This window comes from Nelumbo lutea, chromosome 1 (assembly GCF_056320005.1).
Source record: "Nelumbo lutea isolate HS-2025 chromosome 1, American lotus-T2T, whole genome shotgun sequence".
Taxonomy (NCBI): domain Eukaryota; kingdom Viridiplantae; phylum Streptophyta; class Magnoliopsida; order Proteales; family Nelumbonaceae; genus Nelumbo; species Nelumbo lutea.
The window spans coordinates 153,482,266-153,503,440 of record NC_142684.1 but is presented as its reverse complement, the minus strand read 5'-3'; the positions used below and the strand labels follow the sequence as shown (position 1 = coordinate 153,503,440).

Here is a 21,175-nt window from a genome sequence, read left to right as displayed (position 1 = left end):
CTACCTGTACCTTGCAGCGGTTATAAAATCCCAAAACTTATACCCGCCCCAAAATCTTTTTTTCAAGAAAAAGAACACATCCCATTGAAGCGAGTACCAGCCAAGAAATTACCATGCACCCCCAATGCCAAACATTTTGCCGTCTATATAACATATATCGTGGAAAAATAAACAGTTAGGACATATCCACTTCTGGACCATTCAGTTGAGTGAATGGCCCTGAAAACAGACAAAGTAAATTCCAAAGGTAAACCCATTAAATATCTAGCCATCTGAATGGAATGGTCAATCCATAGTCTAGCGACCTCTTTGATCTTTGCCAATTAACCTCTTCAATCTTCATCATCAATTTTATCTGTTTCTGTCAAGAGGGACCTCCTTTCCAACTTCTTAATCAATTTTGCTACTGAAACTCGACTAATCAATGGCGCTAACATGCATGAGTAGTACCAGTTCATCTCATCAGGTCCACTCAGGAATTGCATATCAAAACATCTTTCACCAATCAAAAGCCATCCATAAATTTTTATAAATATACGATACCGATTGATTAGTCACAAATTTTTTCAGATATAATGTCTTTCAAATATTATAATCAAATATGATATATTAAATTTAAAATTAAGGATGATGAGTTCATACGAGGCCATGTGAAAGCCCCAATGGCAAATGCCCTTTTCTCATAAGGGTGCCCTTGAAATTGAGCCCATATTCTCGCAGGACCATGCCCAACTTCCACTCCTCCATCTTCTCGCAGTCAGTTGTCTTCTAAGAAGGGTAAGTAGAGCGACATTTGGAACCCCTATGTCCCTGTCCCTGTGTATGTTTCTCTCTGACCCAAGAGTCCCCTTGTATTCTTTGGGCTCCTGCAACTTCCATGGGAATCCTCTTCATTTGGGTGGTTTACAATTTGAATCCATGACGTTTTGCTATCACTTAGGTGGCCAAAGGCATAGGTACCGGCAGTGGCGGAATGAGCAACCCATCTCTCTCTCTCTATCTATCTCAAAGAGAGAGACCCAAATGAATGAATCAGAACAAGAACAAGAAAGCTTAAAGCTAAGGAATACTCACTGCTAAGATATACGGGTGAATACAAACATGAAGAGAAGGTAAGTGGAGAATTAAGATTGTGTTTGATACCATTACTGTTTTTATCTGAAACGTTTTAGCTTGACCGATACAAAATTGGTGAGAAATATATATATATATATATATATATATATATATATATATATATATATATATATATATGTGTGTGTGTTGTATTATATATGAGAGTTACTTCATCTAAAATGGTTAGACGTTCACCCCCTTAAATCAAGAAGCACCAATTTTATGTTTTTACAAACAGCCTTTCATATATGCATTTTTATGATATGTTTATTTTAACCATAAATAGTCTCAAATAACAACTTTATACCAATTTATATTGATAAATCCAAAACATTTCATTTCAGGTAAACAGATATGGCACCAAAACATAAGATTTAGGCTCAGTTTGAAAAATGTACAGTGTAAATACATAAATAAATAAATAAATATATATATATATATATATATATATATATATATATATATTATATATATGTATATATATAAGGTTTTGCACTTTACAAATTTGTATTTATACTCTTTCCAAACTATGTGTAGATCTAGAAGAGCAATAGCTGAGCAGGCGATGGTTGTTCAGTGACAGTGAGCCCATGCCCCAGCCTTCCTTTTCAGGTTGGGCTTTCGATTCATTTGAGGAAAACTAAACTCCCAGTGCCATGGAGCTTACGTGGACTGTAGGATTGGACATATGGCCCAATCCAGTCATACAAATCTTGGTTGTCGGTGGGAGTAGAGTAGGTCACTTATCTGATACACCGCTCCACATTGACCACAATGGCTCCCCTTATCTTATAGAGCAGGAATAGTATAGATGGGATTCCCTATCTGTGTTTGTGCATGTGTGCGTAGAGCAGCAAGCTCCCTACCTGCATAGGCTTTGGCCAACCTGAACCAACTATGCAGCCCATCTTTTGTTAAAGAGTTAACTAGCGGAGGGGGCCCTGTGTTGCAGGGGCTTGTTCATAAATTATCAGGCTCGAGCTCGATTCGAATTAGAGACTTGAGCTTGAGCTCGAGCTTAGCTCGAGTCAAAAGCTCAAAAGTTCAAGCTAGACTACCTTTGATTGCATGTCTCTCAAGTAGTCGAGATCTCTCTCAATTGTCGTGGTACCAAATCGAGGTCTCGCTCAGCTGCTGAAGTGTCGAGCTAAGGTTTCCCTAGCAAGTGAGGTGTTGAGCTAAGGTCTCCCTTAGTTGACAAGGTGTCAAGTTAGGGTTTCCCTCAATTGTCGAGTTGCTGAGTCGAGATTTCCCTCATTGACCGAGGTGCCGAGCCGAGGTCTCCCTCAGTGGTCGAGGTATCGTCTAGCTCGAGTTCGATTCGAATTAGAGACTTAAGCTTGGGCTCAGGAGTTCAAACTCGGCTCGGCTTGGCTCGGCTCGAACTCGACTACCTTTGATTGCAGGTCCCCTAGCAGTTGAGACGCCGAGTTGAGGTCTCCCTCAATTGGAGAGAGAAAGTGGCATTCTTGTAATTTATAATGAGAGAGAGAGAGATGGCATTCTTGTAATTTGCAAGAAAGAGAGAGAGAGAGAGAGTGGCATTCTTATGATTTGAAAGAAAAAAAGCAAAAGAGAGAGAGTGGCATTCTCATAATTTGAAAGAAAAAAAAAAAGCAAAAGAGAGAGAGAATTAGTAGAGAGTGGCAGTCTTGTAATTCCTATGAAAAAAGGCAAAGAATACTATTAGACCCCATCCTCAGGCCTTCTTACATACACATTTCAGCTTAATGTATTTATATAGATATAGATATAGATATAAGATTTTATAAAAAAAAATCATCATGAAATCAGAAGAGCTAAAAAGTGATAACTATGCCATCAGAGAGGACGGGGCCTTGCATTGCAGGGGCTCGCTGGGCTCGCTCATAAACTATCAGGCTTGAGCTTGGTTCAAATTAAAGACTTGAGCTCGACTCAAGTTAAAAACTCGAAAGTTTGAACTCGACTACCTTTGATTGTAGGTCTCTCAAGTAGTTGAGGTCTCCCTCAATTGTCGATGTGTCAAATCGAGGTCTCCCTTAGTTGCTGAAGTGTCGAGCTGAGGTTTTTCTAGCAAGCGAGATGTCGAGCTACGGTCTCCCTTAGTTGACAAGGTGCACAACTGAGGTCTCCCTTAGTTTGTCGATGTGCTAAGTCGAGATCTTCCTCAATGACTGAGGTGCTGAGCCGATGTCTCCCTCAGTGGTCGATGTGTTGTCTAGCTCGAGCTCGATTCGAATTAGAGACTTGAGCTTGAGCTCAGGAGTTCGAGCTCAGTTCGGCTCGGCTCGAACTCGACTACCTTTGATTGCAGGTCTCCTAGCAGTTGAGATGTCGAGCTGAGGTCTCTCTTAGTTGGAGAGAGAGTGGTATTCTTGTAATTTATAAGGAGAGATGGTATTCTTATAATTTGTAAAAGAGAGAAAAAATTGGTAGGAGAGAGAGTGGTATTCTTATAATTTAAAAGAAAAAAAAAAGTAAGAGAAAGAGAAAGAATTAATAAGAAAGAGTGGCATTTTTAGAATTTGAAAAATAAAAAACAAAAGAAAGAAAGTTGGTAGAGAGTGATTATAATTTCTATAAAAAAAAGGCAAAAAATACATTCCATTTCTTTCATCTCAGGCCTTGGGGCACTTGGGCGCAGATGTGAATTCGAAACTAGCAAAGCCAACTACCTAACCTACTGCCACAATGAGAACGTTAAACTCGGATCTGCTCCCCCCACTCTCAGCCCTCCACTCTCACACCTACCCACACAACTAACACTACAGTCTACACTCTACAGCCCGTGGTCGTGGAGTGGGAAAACGGGGAGATGTTCTCAATGAACGGCTGTAGTGACGTGTGAGTAGGTGTGGGGAGCGCTATTGTGCAGAGCAGATCCGGATTATCCCCGTCCCGTTGTCAAAGACAAATGATTACTTTAGAAGAAGATAGAAGCAAGGGGAAAAAAAAAAACAAGTCTCAAATGAGGAGGCGTCTGAACACGTTGGATTGGAATTCATTTGCAGCGCATCTGGTCAACAATAATAATCCTATCCAAAGACAGATAAAAGGGGCTCCCTCGTGTCGTGCGAGATATTCCTGATCGCTTCCCGTGCAAAAAAATCTAGACCTCATGTGTGCTTGTAGCTTTTCTTGAAGGAGCTGTTCTGTTTTGTGAATGTATATATTAATCATGCAAATCTTCATGGGATCATAATCATATCATTTCTTCTTCTGCCATTCCATTCTTCCGTATTCGTAGATATTTCATAGTAATCGCTGTTTCTTATGTCTTAAGCTGCTCTGTCAGTCCAATTGCATGGCTTGCTGTTACAGTCCTTGTTCTTCTTCCTCTACCATTTTCTCAGCAGCTTTATTCAAGCGTGAAGCACATCTCTCCAGAAAGTTAACTAAACCAACGACAACGAGGAAGACCATCTTACTTACTCACAACCTTCCAAGTCCTCGTCCCAACAAGCAATTTGAGCTTAAATCTACAAATGGGTATTCACGAAATGCCGTTCCTTTGCAAGACGGTGAGGTTTCAATTCCTCATTCCGATTCTTTGATCAGTTTCTTCTTCTTGTATTACTTGTTTGTTTTCTTTTCTTCGGCAATTTCCCTGACATTTCTCTTCCCATATAGATTTTCATTTTTCTTAGGTCTGCGGCCGAGCCCAAATTGTTGGAATTAAGGCTGAATTTAGTTGAGTACTTGAGTTGGGTCTGTGACCGCTTTTTTTTGTTTTTCTTTTCTTTTATTCCTGTGGATGGGGAGTATAGCATACTTATTCTTCTGGTTGGGCTTTTTCTTGTTAGGTTGCTGTATTATTATTCTGTCCTATATGAATTTGTTCGTTTCCTTTTTCCCTTTTTAAATATTTCCTTATTGGTTTTCTGTACTGAAGTGAGTAACTGCACGTGCTTCACTGGGATGGAACAGGAATATTTCATTCTAGAAGATTACCATGTGTTATTTTCATAATTTTCTTGATTGTTTTTCTTTTTGTTTCTTAACTGTGAAATGGCCTTCTATGGTAGGTTTAGCTGAGAATTCGCCAATGAAAGAACCCGTTGGATCGGCAGTAGAAGATGGGACGATTTCTTCCTCGTACTCTGAAAAAAGCGAGTCCACCCTGAGTATGACAGTCGTTGGAGCTTCAGGGGACCTTGCCAAGAAAAAGATCTTTCCTGCACTTTTTGCTCTTTTCTACGAAGATTGTCTACCTGAGGTTCAATTTTTTTCTGCTCTGTAAAACTAGTTTTCGTAGGACATATATCTTGCTTGATTTGAATAAATTGAGTTTCTAGGATGAAGCTTGGTCAGTGTGCTTCTTGATTTGATTTTTGCCCCCTCTGTCATAGCATTTCATAGTTTTTGGATATGCTCGGAGCAAGATGACTGATGAGGAGCTGAGGAACGTGATAAGTAAAACTCTGACATGCAGAATTGACAAGAGGTTTTGCATTGACCCTAAGCATTCTCATTGTCCTAAGCTTCGATCGATTAGATATTCCTTCTTGCATTTATTTATTTGTGGTGGACGTTACAGGGAAAATTGTGGTGACAAGATGGAGGAGTTCTTGCAGAGATGCTTCTACCATTCCGGCCAGTATGGTTCTGAGGAGAATTTCTCAGAATTGGACAAAAGACTGAAAGAGAAAGAGGTATAGTTTTCTCCCATTGTTTTTGAACTTTTGGATCTTTTTTTTTTTTTGAATTTTTGGATCTTAATGAATGAAGAAAAGGTGTCAAGGAACCGTTCAACATAAAAGCTTAAGCTGTTAGGTGAGGTCCCTGAATAGTTTTTTATTCTCTGACAAAAAGATAATTGTGAACAGTTGAACATTTAAGACTTCAGTTCTTCAGGTGTTATCATAATCCAAAATTCAATTAAGTAATGCTCATCAAGAAGATTCCAATTGGGAAGCTCAAACCCAAATGTCCTATAGAGGTTCATTATGACATAAACACGGATTTTCTTAAGCTTTGCAGAATTACCCAAATATATTCCATATGACATGTAAGTACTGATAACAAATGTTAAAAGGCTAAAGAAGCTCATCAATTACCTAGAGCCTTTTTCATGTTTGTAACAGGTAGATTTTTAGTTCTACCTTTCCTATACACGAAGATGTAAGATCAGCATATGAGGACAATTAGTAGTACTATTATTGTATAAAAGTTGTGCATTATCCTGTGTAGCCCCCATGACTTGTGAGCTTTACCCATTGGATGATCCACTACAAAAAGTCAGATAATAGTGTCAATAGTGTAGAAATAACAAGGCCAAAAGAAGGAAAAACCTGAAAGAGAGTAGAAGGTGGTACAAGAAGTGGAAATATGAATGATGAATCAAGCCCTATATTTTCCCCCTTCTTACTGAAAGATTGCATCAACCGGTAAATTTTCCTATGGGAAAAAATTACCAACATGCAGAAATTTCAGCTTTGAGATGTGTGAGTGCATATACCCTCAGAAACATTACTTCTATTCTGAAGTGTATAAAAATCTATTAAGATAATATAATAATTTCATATTTTCACCTATTTCTTATCTCAAGATCTTTCCATTATTATGCTTATCAAGTATTTGCAATATCAAAAAATTGAGTTTGTTGTCAATAATAACAGTTAAGGATTTTTTTTTTCAAGCTTGCATGACTTCTTCATCTTCTTTCATCTTGAAGTGAATATCTATGATTCTCACTTTACATCCTTACTAATAGATTGAGGCATAAGACAATACACCCATTGTTTCACTACTGACCGACCAACCATTCAAACCAAAGGGATCATTTTTAAGAAGTATGATCAACCTTCCAGGGTTACAACTCAGTACTTTGTCCTTCCTTATATCACCAATGTTGTTTTCATCCGTAAATAGTCTATAATACCAAGTTTTCATCTCCATGTAGCAATTTTGGTTTTTATTTGCTCTAAAATGAGTGTAGCATCACTTTCCTTAATAGTTTTCCCCTAAAGGTAATCCCTCACTTGTCAGCTTTAGGGGATGGATTTTGGTGGCTATCTACTGCATCTTACAAAGTCATCCTTCTTTTTCATAACGAAGAATTATTTCAGGGTGGAAGAATTCCAAAGAGGTTATTTTATTTATCAATTCCTCCAAACATATTTGTGGATGTGGTACGATGTGCTAGTCGTTGTGCTTCTTCAGCAGATGGATGGACTAGGGTCATTGTTGAAAAGCCATTTGGTCGTGACACAGAGTCATCTGCGGAGCTAACCAGATGCTTGAAGCAGTATCTAACTGAAGACCAGATTTTCAGGTATATTATTAATTTGATTATATATTGTGTAAAGACAACAAGCTAAAAATAGACTTGGTTTTGCTTGACATTTGTAGGATCGATCATTACTTGGGGAAGGAGCTTGTTGAGAATCTCTCGGTGCTTCGTTTCTCAAATCTTGTTTTTGAGCCTTTATGGTCTAGGAACTACATCAGAAATGTGCAATTAATATTTTCTGAGGATTTTGGAACTGAAGGTCGAGGCGGGTTAGTTCCAAATATTCACCACTAATGTTAATCCACAAACATTATTCTTTGCATGTAACACCTTATTTGGCTGTTTATGCATGCAGATACTTTGATCACTATGGAATCATCCGAGATATAATGCAAAATCATCTCCTTCAGATACTAGCTCTATTTGCCATGGAGCCACCCGTCAGCTTAGATGCTGAGGACATTAGAAACGAAAAGGTCTGCAAAGAAATAGTCTTTCTGGGAGTTCGGAAGAACTTGGGCTGCATTTGGTTCCTGGACTTAGGGTGGAATTGGAATTGATCCTATTCAGGTGTTTGGTGTACACTATCTGAAAAATGTGGGCTTCCACTGTTTATGGGGGGAGACGCTTCCCCCAATACACCTTGAAAGTGAAAATAGTCAACCTTTCTCACAAAAAGGAAAAAACACCTTCCTCATTGCATCTTTAGAAACTTGTTCCCTCTTCATTGCATTTCTTTAACTTTAATAGGTTCCATCTGCTTTGGCAATCAGCAATGACCTCTCCCTTTCTCTCTCTGGCAGTCACCATTTATCAGCATCTAGCATGCCCACCATTGATTTGCTGCAACAGGCATTTATCTCTTGCATTGTAACTCTTTGCCATGTTAATCACTTGATTATGTAGCAAAAAATGAAAGAAAATAAAAACTGCCATAGGAATTGTTGTTGGCCCTCTCTCTTTCATTCCCTCCTCCAATCTGGAAAAAATGGATACAATATCCTTAACTTTCCATGAAAAAGAATAGATCACAGAGCACCATTTGGTTTTTTAATATGATGTTCAATTTGGTATCTATTACATATTTTTACCTATTTTCAAAAAAAATATTACATATTTTTACCTTGCTTTTTCTTTTCGTTTTAATCTTTTTGATAAAATAACTGATTGTTCTCAATGTGCAATTTGTTGATTTATACTTCTTAACCATTAAAAAGGAGTTGCTTTGACATTTAATGAATGTCAAAACAAAAACATTAAAATTTCAGGATCTGGAATATCTGGTAGTAGAATCCCTTGAATTGAAATTTCAAAGTACAATTCCAATTCCATGAATCAAACAAGCCTTATTGCATTGGCTTTCTAGGTTATCTGCTTGTTTTTGGCCTTTTCAGGGTATCATTCAGGTGGCAGCAGCATTCCTCTAAATGACTTAACTGAAAACTTCCATGTTTGTGTCATGTGTATTGATTTTCTATTGTTAAGTTTGTTCTTGGCGTCTATCTAATGGGTAACTGGGGCTCATCAAAATAAAAGTTTTGCATGATACGTATACTGCAGATGAAGTTTCTTATTTTTTTGCATGAGATCTTGCTTCAGGTCAAGGTTTTACGGTCAATGAGACCATTAAAGATTGATGACATAGTAGTTGGCCAATATAAAGGTCATTCTAAGGGAGGCAAGTCTTATCCTGCTTATATAGATGACCCAACAGTACCAAAGGATAGCATCACTCCAACTTTTGCAGCAGCAGCACTTTTCATTGATAATGCACGATGGGATGGGGTCCCCTTCTTGATGAAAGCAGGCAAGGCTCTACACACTACACGGTATCTAGCTAGCTAGCCTTATAAATTTATAATTTCCCTTCTTGAAAATGCGTTCTTTATTTATTTTCCTTTGTTCCATTGTACGTGATTGCATGTCTTTATGTTGTTTTTTGCAATGAAATGCAGAGCAGAGATCAGAGTTCAGTTCAGGCATGTTCCAGGCAACTTGTACAAGAGAAACTTTGGAACTGATTTGGATAAAGCTACTAATGAACTAGTAATTCGTGTGCAACCTAATGAAGCTATATATCTGAAGATCAACAACAAGGTACCTGGCCTTGGGATGAGATTGGACCGTAGTGACCTGAATCTGCTTTACAAAGCAAGGTGAACATCCACCAAATATTATTTGTTTAAACTGGAAAAAAAATTTGTGTTCTTTTCATTACCTCTTCAATTATAAGCTTTTGTTAACATTGTATGCCCTGCAGTTTTATGCATTCATAGGAAGATGGCTTAAGACTTCTAGAGCGCTCTTAGGAAGTTAGAAATCACCTAAATAATATTCTTCAATGCAATTAGATCTATTTGGTGGCACATAAATAATTCTGCAGCCTTTTTAACATTTTGTTTAGGTTGAAACTAATAAACTTGAGCGTTCCTTGTGAAGGTATCCAAGGGAAATACCAGATGCTTATGAGAGGCTGCTCTTAGATGCCATAGAAGGTGAACGTCGGCTGTTCATTAGAAGTGATGAGCTTGATGCTGCGTGGGGAATTTTCACACCATTGTTGAAGGAACTGGAAGAGAAGAAGATTTCCCCGGAACTTTACCCATATGGCAGTAGAGGGCCAGTTGGAGCACATTACCTTGCTGCAAAACACAGTGTTCGATGGGGAGATCTTAGCGGTGAAGAATCATAATCTCTTGCAATTTCACTCTAGCGGTGGACTTGATTGTTTGTGCATAGACATCTTGGTTATTTTTGAGTTTATGTCGATGCATTGTACTTGTGCTAATTTAAACAGTCGCTTCTTGTAAAAGATGAATTAGCATTTTGATTTTTGAGAAGTAATTCTTTACAATGATGATTACAAGTTTCTAGTGCGTGATTATGGTTGTAAATGGGTGGGCGTTGGGCTGGCCCATTGGATCCTTGTAAGGAGGATTACATGTTTTCTATCACTTCATCCTTTGAAGCCCGGGCTTATGGATCTAGTCCCTCATTGACAGAGTAAATCACATGCTACCACGAAAACAGGAAGGCCCTGTTCCCTACAATTTATAAACAGAGCACCGTCTCTGTTAAAAGCAATTAAAAACAACAATATTGATGGGTTAGTGAGGATGTAATTGTATCTTAACTACTCTTCCACATAGGCATTGAGTTAGAGAGACAACAGGAAGCTCATGGCTTACTCCGTAAGAGCTTGTATTTTAGAAAGTATTCATATAGCTGAAGCCTGAAGGAGGAAATTTACAATTATAATTTTCAACACTAACCCTGACATGAAATTCAATCCAATCCATTCTAACCCAACCAAATATTGGATTGTGGACCTTTATAACTTATAACCCAGCTCAAGTTGCAGCCCTACGATCAATCGGAATTTTTCACTCAAAAATTATGATTGGGCTGCGGTGGAAGTTGCCCTTTATTAAGGGGTTATACAGTACTATGGCCTAATAACACATGGAACATTCCAATCTATTGAGCCCCACCTGAAGTGGTTGAAACCACATTACACTTGGTGAAGACGTTCTGCACCCGTGGATGTTGTTGACAAACAAAATTTTTTAAATAGTACTTCAAGAATTTATTCAAGACTTGCATGAATAATTGCATCTACTGTGGTGTAGATTGGTACACCAAATTTAAATGGAAACTATAAATTATAAAATGACCCCACTTCAATCCAGGTTATAGTGTCAACCAAACTCAATTAAGACTTTAAGAGAGGTGGCAGAGGAGATGATGGCCGTCCCACTGCCAGACGGCCGAGCTTCCTATCCACTTTACTCCAATATTAGACAGGATTTGGTCGGACCGGACTTAGTGATTGAAAATTCTCTGACCGTTGTTTTAGGGGGAGGCAGAGATGGGTAGGCCTCTAGCGCGACGGAAACGACCACCAGGATTCAGGAAGCAGGAAACCGTTGTTTTGTCCGCCTCGGCCTGGTGTGGTGTCTTTCCACTCTTCTCTTTCTATGATTCTCTTCTCTCTCTAGTCTCTCTCTACTCATTGGTTGGTTTCGTGCATATTAATATACGCAGTAGACAGTACAAAGAAGAAGCATTCAATCCAATACGAACTTATTACCTCTTCGTTGAATTTAGACCTCTCCTTCTCTCACCACCCATCTCTATATGTACGTCAGACACTCATACCCCTCCTCCTTGTTCTTCTTCTTCTTCTGTGTATACGCCAATGCCTGCCGAGCCATCTCTCCTCCTCTTTCTCGTCCTCGTAATTTCCGCCCATGGCCATGGCGACGACGCCGTCCCCTCACCGTCGTCAACCGATGAACCCGATCTGCGGTCCAAGTCCCTGATCATCGTCAAGGTTTGTTCTTTGTTCCTTGTTTTCATCGGAACGTTTCTGGCGGGCCTATCCCCGTGCTTCCTCAAGTGGAATGAAAGGTTCCTCGTATTGGGGATTCAATTCGCAGGTGGTGTGTTCTTAGGGACCGCCTTGATGCATTTCTTAAGTGATTCAACCGACACGTTCAAGGATCTTACAACTAAAGAGTACCCCTTTGCGTTCATGTTGGCCAGCGTTGGCTATCTGCTTACCATGTTTGCCGATTGCGTCATTTCACATGTTTATAACAAACAGGGGAATGAAGTTTGGGGCGATGATGTTGAGCGTCTAGGTAAACTAACTTTTCAATACTACTGCCATTTTATCCATCTTGCTCCTCTCTCTCTCTCTCTCTCTCTCTCTCTCTCTCTCTCTCTCTCTCTCTCTCTCTCTCTCCTCCTACAGTCCATACTAACGAAGAACAGAAGCTTTTGTTCTAATTATTAAACACAACTTCATCCTCAAAAACTGTCTTGGTTGTTCTTTGGTGAACCAAGCGAGTGTTAAAGATGAGTAATGTAATTATAATTCGGTAGTGCTTATCAATTAAACGTTACTATTTCAGAATTGGGTTCTTATTCCTTGGAAATTTTTAGAAGAGGCAGATTTGAGAAAGAATTTGTTATTTTCCAGTTCCACCGAGAACATATGGTACTAATTCCTCTGTTGCCGACAGGAGGTGCTGAGCCTCAGCCTAGTAGTAGGAAATACACCGGCACCAGCAGCAGTAGCAGCCACGGAACAACCAGTCAATCACAATTTCAGGTTAGTGTGGAGTCTAGAGTGTGAGTGTGACTGTGTGAGGAGGATATATATTATGTAATTATCATATATTGTTGTACGTAACAAACTGATATTCGCTTGCACTGACGTCTCAACAGGTGGTTGATTACAGAAGAGACGACCACTTGGACTTCGTGGAGACATCTCTTGCGACTGTTCGTTCGTTAGGAGACAGCATCTTGTTAATCGTGGCATTGTGTTTCCATTCAGTATTCGAAGGCATCGCAATCGGGGTTGCAGAGACAAAGGCCGATGCTTGGAGAGCTGTATGGACGGTCAGCCTGCACAAGATATTCGCAGCTGTTGGCATGGGAATAGCCCTGCTGCGGATGATCCCTGATCGCCCTCTCTCATCATGTGTAGCCTATGCGTTTGCCTTTGCTATATCAAGCCCCAGTGGGGTGGTCATTGGGATCGTCATAGATTCCACAACACGCGGCGTTGTGGCAGATTGGATATATGCCGTATCCATGGGACTGGCTAGTGGTGTATTCATCTATGTCTGCGTCAACCACCTGCTATCCAAGGACACTTACACACCTCAGAGTCAGAGTCAGAGGGATAGGCATAGGCATAGGCATAGGCATAGGCAGGGTGAATCGTCATTCTGCAATTTCCTTGCCGTCTTGTTTGGGGTCGGAGTGATCGCCGTGGTGATGATCTGGGACACATACTAGCTAGAAGCTAGTGAGAGTTTCAATTACCTGCCACCACCTCTGTTTTCTTCAATTAGGAGAGACTAGCTGGTGTAGCTCCTATCTCTGTTTTTCAATCTGGGACACATAGTCCATCGAGTAATGTTTTTGACTTCTGAATTCCAAGTGAGACAATCCAGCCAGAGATCCATCTCAGATTTAGAACCTATATTTGCCTAATGCCTACTGGACCAGACTCTTTTTTTTCATTACTCTCCAACTGTCATAATATGTATGTTTCAAGGATGATCTGTACAATTGTTGATCTCGATTAAATTCTGCAAAATCAGATTTTTTTTTTTTTTACTTTGCAATAAAATCAGATGGTCATATTATAGTCTTCTTTGCCTGTTCATTTTCTGTTGGACCTGGTCCAAATTTCCAATGGGTAGATTTTCCATGTATTCTTTGTCAGGCTGCAGGTTATGGATGGGCCAGACGGCCAGATAATGTACCCCAAACCCAAGCCTAGAAAATGTTAAAAGCATCACACCAAACCTTACCCGAGGCATTCTGCTACCAGTCGGTGGTCCCTGTCATTCATGGGATGGGACCATTCATCTCACCATCACCACCCATTAATAAGTTTAAATTATTTATTCATAGTTGGACCGAGTCTGAGACTAGGTCTATTTTCTTTTCTTTTTTTTTTTCTTTTTCTTGTTTTTTATTATTTATTTTTTTTTTTTTTTTTTTGAGAGGAGGGGGGGGGGGGGGGAGGGGGTTGTAAACAAGCTTAAATCCGTCAAGTCTGGGATACAAACGGATACAAACTTAATACGTCCTTAAGCCAGACAGCAGATCATCTCTGAATCCACTCTCCCATACTTCATTGGGCTATAAAATTTCAGTTTCTAGAGATATGCTTAATAGCAAATTATAATAAGAAAAACTTGATTTCTAACATGATGTCTGTAATCTGTACTGTAAGCATCAAACATATCTCCATGGGGAAAGAGTTTAGGACCAACCAGCACTTTTCAAATTAAAAATTTGCATATTTAGCTTAGAATTTGAATGCAAGGTTATTAAAATTAGACCGGATAATGAATCGCTCAGGGGTCTGGTTTTTTAGTCAAATGGTCGGATCATTTGAATTAAACAGATGGTTTATTCTAATAAAAAATAAAAATAAATAAAAAACAGACAAAAACCGTTGAATAGTTTGATTGTCCAGGTCAATGATTTGTTGACCAAATCAATGGTTTTTAGTCAAAAGGCGATTATGAGGTAAAATCGCCTTTTTCCGATCCAACAGTCCAATCCAATCGGATTTTGAAAACATTGTTTGAATGGACAATTGCCTTAAGTTACCAGCGAGACTTCACTAATTTATTAATTGGGTAATTTGGTGAATGTTTTTGTCAGCGTTGTGGATTTGCAAGTGCTCAATAAGGAATGATACTATACTTTTCTAAGAAGAGTGTAATTGGGCGGCGGGTGGAAATCAAACCTGCATTAACCAACAATGCAATTTAGATTTTTATATTTTTTGGGTTGGGCTTGGGCTTATGTAGCCTGAGTTGGCCTGAGTCTGGTTTGATCTTATTCAAATTCGAGCCTGGAATAATTATATATGTATATATATATATACTAGTAAATGTTGACATGCATTGCACCTTAAAATTTTAAATTACAATGACAATTATTATTATTATTATTTATTTTATATTCTATTTCCATCATAAATAAAAACAATTTTTATTTTAACAACTTTTTATCTAATATGATGAATATATAACATTAGAAATGTTCCCAAATGTTTTCAACAAAATCATATACTTTTCATTTTTTATGTTCTATCTTTTTTAAATATTTATTATTTAATTATGACATCACCATGAGTTTATTTGAAAAGTTTGATCATTAACCCATCATCTAGATAGGAAAATAGCACTGCTTTCATATTAATTTTAAATTATATATTTCATCTACATTATATAAATAATGTTTGTTTATCATAAATAATTTTTATTTGATATAATTAATATATAATATTAGATATGTGTCCAATTTTTACTATAACATCATTGGTTAGTCCATTTAACCCAAACCATTTATTATTGCATTTCCGTCATTGATAAAATTATATATAATACTTATTTTTGTTCAATATAATGAATGTATAGTATTATAGGTGGACCCAATATTTTATTTTTTTAATATATAACATCAAATATGTGTCCAAATTTTTCTCTAATTTTTTCTTCCTTTTTGTGATTTTTTTTTTTTATTTTTATTATAAAAAATTTATTATTTGACTATGACACCATTTAATTTAATTTCAAGGTTTATTTTAGATTTGTAATTCCATTTACATTGTTAATAAAAATATTTATTACATTTCATACTTAATTTTATTTAGTATAATGAATATATTATATTAGAGATATGCTCAATCCCTATATATTATTTATTTTGATTTTTTATTATTTAATTATGGCATTATTTAACCCATTTGACCCAAATGGTTAAATTGCTTACCCACCACTGGGAGGGAAGAAAATGGTTTTATTTTCAAATTATTTTTCAAAGTATTTATTTTTATACTTTTATACTTTTAAAATCATGTTGTGGATTTAATTAATAGAATTTAATGATGAGAAAAAAAATATCTCTTAAATATAGGATTTAATGAGAGAAAATACCTTAGATAGGAGACTTAATGAGAGAGAATAAGAAAATAATTTTATTTCCAATTAGTTTTAAATTTTATATTCAATTTTCATCATTAATAAAAGTATTTCTTATTTATCATACTTATTCTTGTCTAGTATGATGAATATATGATATTAAAAATGTTCCCAAATTTTTCTTTAATTTCCATTTTTTGCATTTTACCAAGTTTTAATTTTTATTATTTAATTGTAGCAACAATGCAACATGGGTTGGCCTATTTGACCCAAAATTGTTTAATTTTTTATGTTATTAGAGTTATTTATGTATGAATTTAATTAGTGGAATTTAGTAATTAAAAGAAACAAAAATGCCTAAAGTGTATGGTTAAATGAGGGTGAATGAGAATTAATACCTTAAATGGAATTTAATGAGAGAGAATTGAATGCAATGAATAATAGTATTCAAATTACATTCTCTGCCCTCATAATAGATAGGGACCTTATTTCAAAAAAGGGTATTTTAGTCTAAAAAATTCCAGAAATCTTAGACCCTATTCGTACTTTTTATAGTAGTATATATATATATATATATATATATATTGAGAAGTATGTACATGCACTGAATGTGGAGACCTAAATTTGGGCTTAAATTCAGGGGTTTTCTTGATATGCAGTTGTGTATGGGGAGTCTGGATCTGGTCCCAACAACCGGTCACAACGGCCATTGCAATTGTGCATTAGGAACATCTCGCAATGAAAGACAAAGGACATATTCCCAATATACGGCTGTAATAGCCCACTGTGACCGATTGTTGGGACCCTGTGTTGAGACCTGATCCAAACTTGTGTATGGGTACTCTGAAAGAGCAAGTGTAAGAGCACTGAATCACCTGCCAATAAAATATATTCCAACACCCTCCCAACATCTTCTGATATCACACATATCATACATGGCGGATTCCACATTTATGGACCGGTCTCAAGGTGATATAGATGTACAGTGCCAACCAGATCATCATGTTGGTAGGTTGTTGGAATGAGTTTTATTGGTAGGATCCAACTCGTATGTATATGTAATTAAGTCATACATCTTGAATCTTTGATGTTTTCCTTATTTCTGGCGTTTCATGACTTGGGTGCTGTTTGCAAAGGTTTCTCTTGAGTTGTTGTATCCTAATGCTCATGATTATTTCTTTCTCAGCAAATTTAATAAATGATATTGTTTGCTGCATTTCTCTTTTCTTTGCTGATTATATATACTTCCTCAAAATTGCAATATGACCACCATTCATGGATGAATTTTGCCTAAAAACTAAAAATAAAATAAAATAAAATAAATTTTCCAACCTTAATAAATGATATTCTCAGTTATGATTTTCGGGTACATATTTATTACCCAATAATAAATATCTACACGCCAAAATCAGAATCATCAGATACAGCCCCGGGTCCATGTACATTGTACAGCTCCTTTTCTGAATCTCCATTGCGGAACGTTACGTTTCTGTCTCTACTCTCTACTCTCTACCAGTAGAAATTAATTAAATCCGGCCGGATTCTGTAATCTGTTTGTGTTTGTATTTTATTGTTTGATGTCAGTTCAGTTGTTATTCTTCTTTCTGTGTGTCCATGTCTTAAATGTCTGTTTGTGTAGTTTGTGCTAATTTGTATTAGAGGCCGGTTCACTTCCAATTAATTAAGTTCCAACAATAGCCGATCGAGTCTCCAAAGTAAAAGAACAATTGCATAAATTAATTTAATCACATGTTTTGTTTCAGTCAACCTCTGATTTTGGGACCCGAATATGTGGGCCCCGGTCCCCTGGCCCAAGGCCTAAGATTCTTCCTAACGCGCGCGAAGTAATTAATTAGGAGTTTCCGTAAGCAATATAAAGCCTGATGACAAGCAAGGCAGTGAATCCAGAGAGAGAGAGAGTTCTAAACCCATTTGGATTTTGGAACGTAAATCTGTTGATCGAGTTTTAGAAAGAAGAGAACTCCGAATGCAACAATGAAATTATTATGAAGATGGATGCCAAACTTGGGAAGATGGTGTTTTAACACCAGCACGCTTCCCCCTCCTAATTAAAAAGAGAAAGCAAAAATAAAGTATAACCGCTCTCTCTTGGGTTTAGAGTTTGAGTTAAGAGAGTCCTAACTACTTATTAACAACCACTTCTCCCTCCACTATGAAGAAATCGATTTGGAAAAGGAGAAATTGTGTTTGTAATGGATTGGGCATGCATGTCATGACCTCCGTTTCCGTCCAAAAAACTACGACACCCTCTTTTAACCGTTTCGCTTTTCTCCTTGAGAAGCCACAGAATTATTAACTTCTTCATTCACTCAACCCTTCGTCTCTCTCTCTCTCTCTCTCGATTTGATTTATACTGCACTCAGTTCACCACCACGCTCCTCTATTTAATTCATTCATCGCTTTAACTGGCAAAACCGAAGTTACCCACGAAGTAGGTGCAAGAGAAAATTCAGGAACACCATCCATCAATCATGAACTCTTCACTTCCCACTCTTGCTGTGATCGTTTTGTTTCTTCTTTCGACGACGACCCAGTTTGGTTTCTCTGTGTCCTCTGAATCTCCCATGGACAACTTTATCACCTGGGATGATCTCAACGTGCAGAAGAACTGGGACAGGTTGAATTTGAACGATAGATTTAACAGTAGTCGAGTCATCGTGGTATCCAAGGATGGGACTGCTGATTCGCTTACTGTTCAGGGCGCTGTGGATTTGGTTCCGCCTCACAATACACTGAGAGTCAAAATTCTGATACTTCCAGGGATTTATAGGTGGGTAAGAAGCTAGTGGTTTTCAAACGATTCCAATTGGCTTTCTTTTTCATTAATTTTGACTTTTTTTTTTTTTTGTGTTTGTGTGTTTTTTGATAAAAGGGAAGAGGTGCTACTCATGACACAAGACCGGGTGGCACGTCCCCACAGAAATCAAAACAACTGATAAGAGCTAAAGGCCTAGGAATAATAGAAACATTGACAGGAATTGAGCGGGCTTTTTTTTTTATTTTTTTCTTGTGAATTTGTTTGCCTCCATATTATTTCATACATGGTTCTAATTAGGGGTGCGAATAAATCGGATCATAATCGAATTCGAATCCGCCCTATTTTACCCGATTTAGATATCCTTATAACGGATTTTTAGATTGGATTGAATCGAAAAATAGGATCCATTGAATTCAGATATTGTTTTGTAAAAAGACATGTATACCCCCATTTTGTTTAAAATATAAATGACAAAATTGGATGAAAAAAATGCATGTGTTTTTTTATATATACTGTTTTGTTTTTTTTTCTTTTATTAATTTGTTAAATTTTATAGACGTATGGATAATTATCAGATATAGGATTTATCCTTGTCCTTAGCAAATTCGAATTCAGATTATGAGATATAGGATTTATATTATTATTGGATAACCTTTAACCATCACTATATAGAAGACTGATTGATATATAGAAGTTGTATTATCTATTATTTCTTTTTATGGTCCTCTAGATTTCCACTTTGTGATGATTTTGAACACTTACATCCTTGCAGAGAAAAGGTGATTGTTCCAGCAAGCAAGCCTTACGTTTCATTCATTGGTACTGAAGCGAACCGAACTGTGATTTCTTGGAATACTAAAGCTTCAGATAAAGATAACAATGGACAGGAAATTGGAACCTACAATACAGCTACTGTCAGCATAGAGTCAGATTACTTTTGTGCAACAAAGATCACTTTTGAAGTAAGAGATGAGTAGTTCAACACTAATTGAACATTCCAAGGGATTTATAATCACAAATTGAATCTTTTCTTTTTTTTTTTAATTTGGTAGAGTCTGACTTTGTAAGTCGATTGTGTGTGTGGTTGCAGAATACAGAAGTTGCAGTGCCCGGGGGAGTAGGAATGCAAGCGGTTGCATTGAGATTATCTGGAGACAAATCTTTTTTATACAAAACTAGGATGTTGGGATCACAAGACACTCTGTTGGATGATACAGGAACCCACTACTTCTACAAATGTTACATTCAAGGGTCTATTGATTTTATATTTGGTAATGCAAGATCACTTTATGAGGTAAACAAATTCAAATTTCGAGAGACGAAGAATCCATGCAGGGATCTTTTCTTTTTGTATTTGTATGGTTGATTTCTTTCTTATGTCTATATTGTGGTATATAGGAGTGTACTCTTTATTCAACCGCTAGAGGACCTGGAGCAATTGCAGCATCTCATAGGGAGTCAGCAATGGAGAATACTGGCTTCTCTTTCGTACAATGTAAAGTGAAGGGGAGTGGGAATATTTACTTGGGTAGAGCGTGGGGTAGATATGCAAGAACTTTGTATTATGACTGTGACATGGAGGGTATTATAGCTCCTATAGGATGGCATGATTGGGGAGACCCCTCACGAAGATGGTAAGAATGCATTTTAATTTTGGTTAATACCATTAAATCATATTAACCAAAAAAGAAAAATGCTTTTATATATGTTGCATGGAAGAGAAACAACTTGAGAATAATCTATCTTAACCAAAATTTCTATGAATGGCGGCCTAATACATTTGAATTTGATACTCTGCAGGACTGTATCATTCGGGGAATACCGGTGCAGGGGTAAGGGAGCCAATTTGGGGAGGCGTGCACCATGGTCCAAGTCATTCACCTACGAAGAAGCAAAGCCATTCCTGGATAAGACATACATAGAAGGAGATCAATGGTTCAGACTTTAATTCTCGCCTCTCTCTCTCTCTCTCTCTGTAGTGTACATTCTCCAACTACACAAACCTATACAACAATTCTTTGATAGTGAATTATTTTTTGTCTTTCAGCAGAGTCAGAGTGTATATGTTCCTTTCCTCTTATTAGGTGCTTTTCCTTCTTTTTGATGGATGAATGGATCCAATCCATGTGGGATATATGTTATGGTCAATGCTTATGATGGGTTTTCAGTTATCTGTAATATTCAGCATGGTATGGATTCCAACAATACTGCCAGTTGTCATGATAATGATATTGACAATGAAAGTATGAGAAGTTGTTGAATTTCATCATCATAAACTTTAATGTAAAGATGATTCAGATCAACGTAACGATAGGATGATGAAGTAAAAAAGATTATACTGCTTTTTCCACATGAGAAAGGCTGGAGGATTGTCATCACACACTATCACACTGGAATATGCATATGCAAATGCAATGTGACCCTCCTACAGACGGACTACACTTATTATTTGAAACTGTTTCAGATAATTGACGACTCTACATCAACTGCATGCCTTTTTATGTACATGTAAATAGGAACGGCAATGCTGCTGCAGCTCACACTCTAACCTATTTGCTTGTAAAGCTCAGTCTACTGTTATGTTTTAACTCTCAGTAGCATCAC

General features: G+C 37.3%; 3 protein-coding genes across 4 annotated transcripts; all 3 read left to right on the top strand.

Annotated features, from left to right (window-relative positions):
- The first annotated feature begins 4,051 nt into the window (after positions 1-4,051).
- G6PD1 (glucose-6-phosphate dehydrogenase 1) lies at positions 4,052-10,196 on the top strand. Its single transcript, XM_088955498.1, has 10 exons — positions 4,052-4,619; positions 5,124-5,314; positions 5,448-5,542; positions 5,636-5,750; positions 7,167-7,372; positions 7,450-7,599; positions 7,686-7,806; positions 8,930-9,159; positions 9,286-9,486; positions 9,770-10,196. Exons 1-10 carry the CDS (start codon positions 4,403-4,405, stop codon positions 10,020-10,022), a joined length of 1,779 nt encoding a protein of 592 aa, XP_088811624.1. The 5' UTR covers positions 4,052-4,402; the 3' UTR covers positions 10,023-10,196.
- A 766-nt stretch (positions 10,197-10,962) lies between these two features.
- Positions 10,963-13,500, top strand: LOC148878484 (zinc transporter 11-like). Of its 2 annotated transcripts, none has more exons than XM_088955485.1 (3): positions 10,963-11,973; positions 12,358-12,446; positions 12,563-13,500. In XM_088955485.1, the coding sequence occupies exons 1-3, from the start codon at positions 11,199-11,201 to the stop codon at positions 13,139-13,141; spliced, it is 1,443 nt and encodes a 480-aa protein (XP_088811611.1). In that variant the 5' UTR covers positions 10,963-11,198; the 3' UTR covers positions 13,142-13,500. The 2 variants fall into 2 exon arrangements, with proteins under 2 accessions (XP_088811611.1, XP_088811614.1); XM_088955488.1 differs by having other exon boundaries at positions 10,965-11,973; positions 12,361-12,446.
- Positions 13,501-18,149: 4,649 nt separating this feature from the next.
- On the top strand, positions 18,150-20,879 carry QRT1 (Pectin lyase-like superfamily protein). The gene is made up of 5 exons (XM_088955474.1): positions 18,150-18,583; positions 19,344-19,533; positions 19,662-19,865; positions 19,970-20,205; positions 20,372-20,879. The coding sequence occupies exons 1-5, from the start codon at positions 18,285-18,287 to the stop codon at positions 20,517-20,519; spliced, it is 1,077 nt and encodes a 358-aa protein (XP_088811600.1). The 5' UTR covers positions 18,150-18,284; the 3' UTR covers positions 20,520-20,879.
- Positions 20,880-21,175: the final 296 nt, after the last annotated feature.